The following is a 10,350-nucleotide window of genomic DNA, read 5'->3' on the forward strand; positions in this document are numbered from 1 at the left end:
CCCAGACGCGGCTGTGCTCGTCCGCAACAAAGAACCTAAGTGGTTCGAGTTGGTTCGTAACTACATACACACCGAAGAAGGTGTGAGGTTCTATGCTACAATGTACCATCTTGCCTGGTCGTTCAAGACGGGCAAGCCCTCGCAAGAGGACGTCAACACCTGTACCGACTGGTACAGGGTGGCTACAAACAACCGCGCCTCACGAATGCGTATGTCGCACGACGACATTGAGATGGAGGTGAAAAGACTTCCCAATCAGTACCCCCCGGCTCGTATTGCACAGATGTACATCCTCGCATGTCGATGGATAAAACCAATGACTGACGACGCTCGTGAGCGTCGTAAAATTCAATGCCAGGAACGAGCACTTATGTACTCGAACCCTCCCCCAACGTCGTACTCAAACCCGCCTATGATGTACGCGAGCCCACACCCTGTGGTGTATTCAAACGCCCCACCTCCACCGCAATACCCCCCTCCGACGTATGCACACTCATTGGTGTACGAATCCGCCCACGCACCACCAGTGCAAGGGCATGCTCCCTCTTCTCATGGACGTGGCCATCCTGCGCACCATGTCCATTACTCACACCGTCGTCAAGACGAGGATTCGTCCATGAACGATGCTGACGTCGAGACTCGTCACTATGACGACAACTATCTGAGTGACGATGTCGCTGTCGACGCGGCTAGGTCCACGACGACTCGTAGGACTACGTCGAATCGCCCATCCGGCTCTGGCCCGTCCGGGTCAGCGCCGCGTAAACGAATGAGGAACTGACCCCCTCACATCCATACCTTCGTCAACAACAATGCCGTCATTGATTACTCACTTTCGTCAACAACAAGGCCGTCGTTGATTAATAATTTCTTACCTTCGTCAACGACAATGCTGTCATTGATTGTCTATTCTGTACCCTTCGTCCTTTGTCAATGCAAATGTCGTTGATTATTCATTTTCTTCGTCGGCGACAACTCTGCCGTCGACGACCTACACTGTCAACATCGTCACGGTGGACGATGGTATTGTCAGGGATGCGTCCGGGGTGGAGGGGGCCCGGCTGTAGCGCCCGGCGGAGGGACCCTCTTGGGGGACGAAGCGGGTGCGCGTACTGATGGGCCCGATCTGGGACTGTAGTCCCTGGCCACTTAGACTGAAGTGGAAAACGTGAATTGTTATTAAAAGGAAGAACTACACTACTTACCTGAAGTGGAAAACGTGAGAAGAAGGTTACTTCTTCAGTTCCCACTTCAGGTACATTTATGTACATGCGGCTTGGGTCACATGACGGGTGCCACATCATCTACGGAGAAGGCCACAGCCATCCGGGTATCCCCATGGGGGATCCCGAGGGCGTCCGCTGCAGGTGCGCATGCTGGGCATAGCGGGAAGTCGTCCAGGGTGTCCGAGCCGGACGGGTCAACAGTACAATGATACAAGGGAAGGTGGTCCGTGTAAATAGAAAGAAAAACAGAAAGGGAGAGTGAAATAAAGGAGAAAGAGGAAAGAGGGAAGAGGGAGGAAGGATGGGTAGCGGGGAGCGGGTGAGCAGGTGAACGGGTGAGGTGGGCCCGAGTGGGCCTGGGTGGAACCGGGTCAGGCGGGTGTGCCCTGACAGGTATTTAATAAACTCACAACGACGAGAAAGTCGTTCCATCGTCGACAACACTGTCGTCGAGATCTGGGTGCATATGTTCCAGGAGAAACTCTAAGTGGGCTTCGCCTACAAAATACTATTATAGCCTCCTGCAATGAGTGTGCCCCCGTTTGCATACATCCTTCGTATGTAGAACGTTAAAAAATTTTATTTCTTTAAAATGCTTGCTTTCCCCTTGTGTATATATGCTAGTACCCTGTCTGCGATCTAGTATCGCAAGGGAGGAGGATGTGAGGCCCCGGCCCATGTCTATATTCCGCCCACAACATCAGTTGATGTTGTGTTGTGTAATAATTATGTTGCGACGCTAATATAGCGTCGCGGAAGCTTCTCTATTTATTTGTGCCGAGAATGTATAAGATTGTATATAAACCCTCGGGGTAGCTGTAAAAGGCGGATTAGCCTTTACTTCTACCCCATCAATATACAGCCAAATCAAGCATATACTTAGACGGACTACTGAGGCCTGAGGCGAATGGGGGAACGGAACGTTACCGTCCCCAAACTAGTAAGATAACCTGGGAAAGCTTGGCATGGGGTTTGGGTAGAGAAATAGGGGAAAACAATAAGGAGGCATACCTGGTTCTACTTGCTTGTAACCATGGACCATAAGATTCTGGACCATTCCTATAACAGTTGGGGTGCCGGCCTTGGTGACTCCTCAATCCTCAGACTGTCAATAACTTAGACTGTATGAAGCTAGTATTCGACAGGGGGGGAGGAGAAGAGCAGAGCCCCTATTCCTGACGCCGGACACTATATATGTATATACAGTTGTTATACATTGTTTAGTCCGAAGATTATTATAGTATAAAGAATAAAAGGAAAGTGTGCATCATCCATTCTCTATCCATTCCTTACACTCATCCCCCAGCACCTTCAGCCAGCCTCAGCATGCCTTGGACACCCTTGGCAAACCCCAGCACTACCCTCCAAATCAGTATCTGACACTGTCCCCATGTCCCTGACTTCCGGATACAATGATGCACATGTACAACAAGACACAAATAATGGATGAAAAAAAGCATCCCAGTAAACACTGTAAAAGAACTAGATAACTTGGCTAATATCAACAACTATTGGGGATCGCATACAACCTTGGACCAAGAATCGAGTCCCATCTTTGCTAGCACAAGGAAGGTAGAGGCCATTCTCATTCCTCAGCATTCGATCCCCATACCATACATCTTGACTGTTAATCTGGTGCCTCTCAAGAACAATTGGGCGGCAATCTCGTGGGAGAAACAGTTCAAGTTTACCATTTAGCCAGATTGTCTGTGTTCTGACCCGGTTGTGTCTTTGCTTGAGGTAGCTACCAGGGAGGTAGGGGTCAGGGATGGTGATATAACGAGACCGATGCATATCCGGAGCCTGTGTGAGCCTTGATGGGGGTCTCGGGAGAGTCGCTCCAGCCACAATAGGTCAGCATCATGCCCTGCAACAAGGCTCTGCAGACGAGGGATGCCATTCTCTCGGTGCAAAGTGATTTTTGTTGGGGTTTGGGTTATAAGATGTGGGTGAGGGTTGGTGTTGTAGGAGTTGGGGAGTGTTGAACCAGACACATGAAAATGAACCAACTCACGTGTGTTTGTTGACCAAATAGAGATATTATTGCCATCATGAACAACAATGTATTGTCCTTCAGGGGAGAGTCCAAGTGTGCAATAGTTAGGCATGGCTGATCTGGAGGTTGGAACAGCAAAGTGAGGAGAGGAAAGAGGGTGGATGGATGGTTCATCTGAAACATATATGATCACCATGTTTTCATACCATCTGCAGTCAATGTTCCGGGGAGCTCGTATGATGAATGAGCCATTGTCTGCAACCAGAGTAACAGGAGGGTGGGGCCCACTGGGGAGTGTACCAACTTTCACAGATGGCAAACCATGGCTGAAGACCATGATGTTTCCCTCACTATCTTCAGTGGCAATCCGGTGGCTGCCACAGATAAACCCAATCCAGGCTGGGATATGGGGTGGGTCACATTGGAAATGAGTGATAGCATCTTGATGGTCAATGTCAGCAATTTCAATAATGCCATTTCCAAAGCCAAGTGCAATGTAGCGGCCATCTTGTGAGAGTGCTGCAGCAGTCACAATACCATTGCGAATATCAGGATCAAGAAATTCAGCTTTCTGATCAGTCCTGTCCATCTTATCCATTGATAATGCACTGAGTTTTGCCTCCATAGCCCTTTGAGCGCTACGAGTATCCCCACTTAATGGAAATGAAAGGCCAGAAAATTCTCCAGCAATGCTGAAAATCCGAATAGGATCAGAGAGGTGTCCATATGACTTAAAAAGTGGGGATGAGGATGGAGTGAAGGGAAGAATTGACCGAAAAATATGCCAAGGGGAGGAGCTGAGTTCATTTTTAGTTATCATATCCTTCACCCTCTTGACTTCTCCTAACCATGCAGCAAAATTGTGATTCTGCAAGGCAAGAGCAATGTCATCTTGTTAGGAAGGATCAGGTGAAGCTACACTTACATTGGATTGAGGGAACTCATCAGGCAGCTTGAAATCAGATTGTGATAGTGCAAAGAATGAAAGTAAGTTTCGGGTGAGGAAGACATCAAACTCGCTGCTGAATTCATTGGAATCTTGTGAGGACAGTCTTGATGGATCCGAGTGGTAGAAGAGGTAATGGAAAGCATATTGGACATGTTCAGGTTGCTTCTTCCCCCGAAATTCTTTCCGCTTCTTGCTATCACCCAAAGAACGGATTTTGGACACATTCCGTTCAATGACAGCATTTACAAGTTGAAGAAGCAGTGGTCCCAAGAAATGCCCCTTCAAATCACTAATGAAGAATGGCTGATCACTTTCATGACCAATTGGGTGATCCACAAGGAATTCCTTCATTGTTGCATGATAGAATTTGGGGTATACTGCATCGGGGGTAATTCGAAGCACTCGCATCAAACCTTGGAGGGACCGTGAGTTCTCTGAAGAAAACTCGACAATTGAGCTGATCGGTTCTAGGGTTGCACAGACTTCCTCCTCAGCTATCCCTAGGAGCTGTGACATTGAATATAAGCTGAGTGGCCGACATGCTGCAATGATCATCCCAATCACTTGGCGGTAATTCTTGATTACATGTGGAGGAATAGTAGGTTGGTCAGACATGTATGCTCGCCGCAGTATTCGCAGATACTCCGATTTTAGGTCAAGTGGTGCATCTCTGAGATTGCGAAGGTATTCAAGCTCCAACTTCAGAGTGGAACCGCGCTGAGTCCGAATGCAGACATCCCGTGTGCGGATCGAGGCTATAACAGGTAATCCACGGCAAGCTGAAGCAAAGGCATCAAAATCCTCCGGGGACGGCTTCCACGCAGATTTCTTGACACAATCTCGAAGGCCCTCTTCTGCCATACAGCGGACTGTGCACAACGTCTCCTCCCCAATTTTATCAACATCTTCGCATGGGATGTTGAGACCCCCATCCCCAGCATCGACCCATGCTGAAATAACCTGCGGTTCTGGGCGGGAACTAACCAACACAGTGAATGTGGAAGGCAAATCACCAAGCATTAGCACCAGCTTCATCAAGGCTTTGAGTGCTTCCTGATCCCCGCACTCGTCCAAGCCATCTAGGATGATGATGAAGCGGTCCTTGGTTGATGACAGTAAACCTTCGAGACCGACCATAGGCTCAATAACCAGAGCCCTCATTTGCTTCTCCGGAGGGAGATTTTGCGCAAGCTCGAGATCTGGCTGCCGAAGACGTTTGACAAGCGAGAGCTTAAATTCCTCACTAAAGCGGGAAAGTTGATGCGCGAGGGTGGTGGGAAACTGTTTGATAGTGTCAAGTCCAGTTCCCGGTTGATTCTTGTCCCAAAAAAATGATGCTGCTAACACGCGCTGTGTCTCCAAGTTGGACGCAATGCTCAGGCAAATCGCAGTCTTTCCCGTTCCAGGCGAACCTCGCAGCCAGACAAATCTGTTCCCTGCTTTCTTCAGATGTTCGACTATAGACCTCTGTATCAGCTCCCGTGTGCCTTCCAGGCACTCTGACTTGGCCGTGACGAACGTGTGCTCAGCAGGGACCCGTGGGAGCCTTGAGAGTTCGGCTAGTAGCGCTCTTTAGTAAAGAGCCCAAAGGCATGTGCATAGAAGCGTACTTCGCATTGAAGACTGAATTGTGTGAAGGAGGTTCAAAATCGCTGCCTCCGTCTACAAGGTACGTTCCAATTAGCTAACATGGATGCTTTAGGCACTAAGGGAACGAACCGAGAATGATGTGACAGCATTGTTGATGCAAGTCTTCACGCTGTTTATGCGTTGGGTTACATCGGAGGCTGAAGCTATTCTCATTGAAAGGTTTCGACCTGAAAGTGCTTGCATCTGCTTCGTCTGTTCATCCAAAACCCTATGTATGTAATTTGAAGTCAAATGTGTAAATGAAACGAATGTACGCACAAATGGAATTCCTTAATTAGAGCTGTTACTTCGGGAGGAATCTCGCTCGTCCACAGTTGGAGCGGTCGCAGAATGATTGTGTAAGCTTTGACGACCTCGTTATTTAGCCCTTTGAGATTTTCGATATTACTGTCAACTGTCTGTGAGAACCAACGTGAGCCATATGCCATCGCCGATCGTGATACTAGAACACTGCTCAAACCTTGTAAACTTGGAGAAATGTCAGCAGTAGACTCGGAATCTCCCCAAAAGTGGAATGGGAGAAAATTTAAGAGCGGAGGCAGCTGCCTGTAGAATGAGCTCCGTAGTGCCTATAATGATCGACTTCTTTCCGTCACTAGCTGGGGCCGAATTCCCGTCTGAGTCCAACCCCACACGTTCTGGTTGCGGGTGGAGGCTCGAAGTGTTGTTGGGCGTGGTGTCGATGCCGCGCGTCGAAAGAGTATTCTGTTTGGGATCGGGATGAGCTGGCGATAGCCGCGAGGTATCAGGGGTTGGGTGATGAACCGCAGGCAGTTCTAAGTGAGGTGTAGTTGACCTGTCACGCCAATTGAAACTTGGCCAATGCCCGAACCACCCAGTAGTACAACAAAAAGGCGATATCTCCGAATCACTAGGAGGTCCCTCGAGATGCGATCCTGTTGATCCATCTTGTCGATTCCCGCGGATATTGTTACGGTTCTGGGCTTCTTGGGGACCAGCGATATGGGGCAAGTGTGACCCTGATGTGCGCCATGAGTGTGGACCAGGAGTGGAGAGCTGGTAGGCAGGAAATTTTCCTTTCGGACCTCGAGAGGAAGATGGCAGCTGTTTTTTGCCAGGCATCACACCAATGCTATGGACGATAGTGAACCAGTCGAAGCATGAAGCCCGGAAAGCCTCCTACCCCTAATGTTGAATGATCTACGTAGAGACACTTGAGTCGAGGCAAGAAGCGGCCTCGTATTGACCACGATGTGAGGCAATGTGACATTGCTTCATTTAGAAACATGCTGGTTCCAATAGGGGCGAGCAGACCCAGATAGGCATGAAGCTGCGTAGTTACCTGCACAGCAGTGTTGAAATTACTGACGAATGCGATATGTGAGGTCAGGCAGTACATTTTTTCGTATATATACGATTGGAAGAAAGAAATGAAAGTGCCTCAGAATCAGATTGTGGTTTGTTGCACTTACTACGATATTTCAGTTTCTCTATGAGGTGCAGCAGGCGTCAGAGAAAATTGCAACCGCCCGATTGGGATGAATGGTCCAGCTAATTGACTATTTGGGAACATGGTGAGCGCTCACTATTTATTTGGATGATCACATGATCATAGGGGTCAGTGGTTCTCTTTTTTATGATTCGGTGTTTGACTGAACTTTCACGCCAGTTACTCAATTCACAAATCGCGAGCGTTGAACGGAGGGAAAATAAATAACATTCCCCCCCCCCAAAAAAAAAAATAAGCACGTGCTCTTTGAGGCTGGGAGAGGGATTTGTGCCGTGAGCAAGGGCCAGGTCGACAAATTAGGCAGTTCGAGTTTCCGTATATCTCCCTTGCTTCCCTCACCTAACACTGCACCCATGGCCAGCAAATGCTCAAACGGCAAGAGCTTTCCTCTCCGCGCTGGTATTCTGGTGAGATTTGTCTCCCAGCCGGGCGCGTAGCTGCTGCCTAACATCCTTTGGAGCTCATCTCAGAAATTGGCCTGCTGTCCTTCACCCTGGCAACCTGGCTTCTCATTTACTCTCTGGTGAGACTCTAGTCCTTGCGCCCGTTCCAGACATTGAGTCATACTTTTTGTACACCCTGTAGAGAAGAGCATACCGCAAACGTGCTAGTGGATTGGATCCCGGCTCCAAATTTGGACTCCAGCCCATATCAGTGTTGTTTCTGTGCGCCATCTTTTCAGACGTGATGTAAATCTTATCTTATCGACGATGACAGACCCGCACTCACCGGGTTGCCCTAGTCAAGGTATATCAAATATTATGTCCGTCAAGTGGGCATTCGAGGGTGAAGTCACCGAAGGATCGTACTGCACAGCGCAAGCTGTGATGAGACAAATCGGCAATGACGGCGTTGGTGCGTAGTCGACCTCTAAACCGACATCACATTCCTCACAGGCACTTGTTCTCAGCGTGGTTCACCATGGCAATCGCAGCGTTGACCTACCTCCAGCTTTTCCACCTCAATTTGTTGGGGGAGCGAGGCGCGAAGATCTTTGCGGCAGCATCAATTTGCTTTATCGCCGTATTCATCATTCTCATCGTGTCGATACCTGCTTCCACCCTCCATCCATATTATGGCAACACTGGGTAAGAACGACCTGCGCCCCTTCACTTATATTATCTAATCCTGCATTCAGATTATGGTGTTGGATTGTCAAGAGGAAGGAAAATTCGCGACTCCGCATCGGTACATAGGAACCCACACAAGTGTTGTGCCTTCTAATATTGAAATTTGGGTTTGCAGCAAGTGAAGATGCTTGGATCTGGCTTGCCGTCTTGGTGGCAATAGCTGTATATGGTCTAATTGCGTACAGATGGCGACAAGATATGTCTCATAACTATGATAACCCCGTGATGAGGCGGAATGCCATTACTATGGGATGGTATCCTATTGGTATGTATGATCGTCCCGCACAGTCGACCCTGATACTCATTTTTCCTGTACTAGTTTATTTCATGGTGGTTGCACCTCAATCCGCAGTTCGTTTCCTTCAATTCCGGGCGAACCAGCCAGGCTACGGTTGGACGGTCCTCACTTCAGCTATTTTTTCCTCTGGTGGTGCTCTCAACGTCATTCTCTGGCTCAGGACAGGTAGACACTTCGGGTGGACCTCGTGGACCCAGGGGTCTCGGTCCCCCAGAGACATTGAGTTGCACCTCGTGCAGTAAACTGTGGCGGAGTGGATGTCAGTCGAGTGTATTACCAAGAGTACAACCCAGACCCGAGTCAATAATGACCAGCAACAACTGTTAGCCGCGAGTTCGGCGTTCATGACTAGCCCCACCGTGCATGGACCGGTGACTATTAGGTACAGAGGTTAGATGTAGGCGCTGGCCACATTCCTTTCTGGTTACTATTTATGGATGGGTTCGCTGGATTGCTTTTTGTAAACTAAGAAATAATCACCGAGGGTCATGATCTGATTGGCTCGGCCCGAAGCCAGGTTATGAATCATTTTGATTGTTCCATTCAGCCTGACCAGCCAGGGATAGGATATTAATTTTGCTTTGTTATACATAGGGGGTCCCAGCCCAGACTCGTACCCAGTCTGAGGAGCTCCGTGGACATGTAAATAAACGTTCCCACGCTAAATGTTCTGCTTACTCAATACAAAAATCACATGGTACGGAGTTAAACACATAGTCGGGCAAAATGTAGTATGGCAGTGCTACGGCACTTTCCGTCCCAAAGTTTCCCGCGCTAATCCTTGGCCCAATTAGGCACCCTGTCTGCATCTCCACTGTGAGGTCTCAGTGGGGTTGCTCAGCACACGAGGCCGTAAGTGATACAATGATGTGTATTTTACGGTGTGTGTAAGCAGTTAACCGAAGTTCCCGCTTACCCACATGACTTTATGTACATCGTAATTACATATGGCTCGGGGTTCGGGGCTATTGCCCTGACACCCACTTACTGCAACTGACACCATAATAAATGCTAAGCCCACAGCAGAGCAAATAAGGGTCCTAAACATGCCTGCTGGTTTCAAGCTGAAATTGTGGAATATGTCATATCTGTACATACTGTCACGACCCGGCATTCCCCGGAGTTAGATGACCTCCCCCGACCTTTTCCCATGCCCAAACACTCCCCACACACTCCATTTGCTGCCCATCACCATCTAACCACTCCCCACCACATCTCAACATCCCTGTCAGGGATCAGCAATGACCCTGGACCCTATGCCGGCTGCGCATATGCGCATGGGAAGTATGCCGGTAATTCCCATCTACTCCGCTTACCTAAGCCCCGGTGGCCCGGATCATCTCTGGCATTGTTCTGGAACATTCTATGATCACGTGATTCTATTGGCAATCCATTTGGTTTCCTTATTGCCAGACTCTACATGTATATAGCTGACCCTAAGATGGGGACATCCCTTTCCCCTGGCTTTAATCACAACTAGGTTATCGGAGCATCCTGCACAAGCACGCACGTCCCCTGACAATCCCCTCCCCTAATCGTTGTTGAACAACTCAGCAGTGCAGAGCACTGCAACCTCTTGTTCCATGTTTCGCTGCACCTTGTTATCTCACAGTGAAGGTCACGGTTGACC

At 48.9% G+C, this 10,350-nt stretch overlaps 3 protein-coding genes across 3 annotated transcripts; 1 reads left to right on the forward strand and 2 right to left on the reverse strand.

Annotated features, from left to right (window-relative positions):
• Positions 1 to 2,437: 2,437 nt before the first annotated feature.
• EI90DRAFT_3035477 (uncharacterized protein) lies at positions 2,438 to 6,002 on the reverse strand. The gene is made up of 5 exons (XM_039058620.1): positions 5,891 to 6,002; positions 5,782 to 5,833; positions 4,148 to 5,730; positions 3,241 to 4,090; positions 2,438 to 2,970 (listed from the first exon to the last, which is right to left on the reverse strand). Exons 1-5 carry the CDS (start codon positions 5,972 to 5,974, stop codon positions 2,921 to 2,923), a joined length of 2,619 nt encoding a protein of 872 aa, XP_038921777.1. The 5' UTR covers positions 5,975 to 6,002; the 3' UTR covers positions 2,438 to 2,920.
• Positions 6,003 to 6,121: 119 nt separating this feature from the next.
• Positions 6,122 to 7,125, reverse strand: EI90DRAFT_2061520 (uncharacterized protein). Its single transcript, XM_039052502.1, has 2 exons — positions 6,282 to 7,125; positions 6,122 to 6,219 (listed from the first exon to the last, which is right to left on the reverse strand). Exon 1 carries the CDS (start codon positions 6,902 to 6,904, stop codon positions 6,302 to 6,304), a length of 603 nt encoding a protein of 200 aa, XP_038921778.1. The 5' UTR covers positions 6,905 to 7,125; the 3' UTR covers positions 6,122 to 6,219; positions 6,282 to 6,301.
• A 372-nt stretch (positions 7,126 to 7,497) lies between these two features.
• Positions 7,498 to 9,278, forward strand: EI90DRAFT_3285819 (uncharacterized protein). Its single transcript, XM_039066988.1, has 8 exons — positions 7,498 to 7,699; positions 7,753 to 7,815; positions 7,878 to 7,957; positions 8,035 to 8,147; positions 8,203 to 8,380; positions 8,431 to 8,480; positions 8,538 to 8,687; positions 8,742 to 9,278. Exons 1-8 carry the CDS (start codon positions 7,646 to 7,648, stop codon positions 8,960 to 8,962), a joined length of 909 nt encoding a protein of 302 aa, XP_038921779.1. The 5' UTR covers positions 7,498 to 7,645; the 3' UTR covers positions 8,963 to 9,278.
• The last annotated feature ends 1,072 nt before the right edge of the window (positions 9,279 to 10,350 follow it).

Source organism: Cantharellus anzutake (assembly GCF_015039405.1).
Source record: "Cantharellus anzutake strain C23 chromosome Unknown EI90scaffold_5, whole genome shotgun sequence".
NCBI classification, from domain to species: Eukaryota; Fungi; Basidiomycota; class Agaricomycetes; order Cantharellales; family Hydnaceae; genus Cantharellus; species Cantharellus anzutake.

Excerpts from the sequence above, each read along its gene's own strand:
- EI90DRAFT_2061520 (XM_039052502.1), bottom strand. The coding sequence starts at position 6,904 with ATGCCTGGCAAAAAACAGCTGCCATCTTCCTCTCGAGGTCCGAAAGGA.
- EI90DRAFT_3035477 (XM_039058620.1), bottom strand. The coding sequence starts at position 5,974 with ATGAGAATAGCTTCAGCCTCCGATGTAACCCAACGCATAAACAGCGTG. Across the intron at positions 5,731-5,781 it reads AATTCAGTCTTCAATGCGAA|CCGAACTCTCAAGGCTCCCA; the intron begins GTACGCTTCTAT and ends GAGCGCTACTAG. Across the intron at positions 4,091-4,147 it reads ATGAGTTCCCTCAATCCAAT|AATCACAATTTTGCTGCATG; the intron begins GTAAGTGTAGCT and ends CTTGCCTTGCAG.
- EI90DRAFT_3285819 (XM_039066988.1), top strand. The coding sequence starts at position 7,646 with ATGGCCAGCAAATGCTCAAACGGCAAGAGCTTTCCTCTCCGCGCTGGT. Across the intron at positions 8,381-8,430 it reads CCATATTATGGCAACACTGG|ATTATGGTGTTGGATTGTCA; the intron begins GTAAGAACGACC and ends TCCTGCATTCAG. Across the intron at positions 8,688-8,741 it reads TATGGGATGGTATCCTATTG|TTTATTTCATGGTGGTTGCA; the intron begins GTATGTATGATC and ends TTCCTGTACTAG.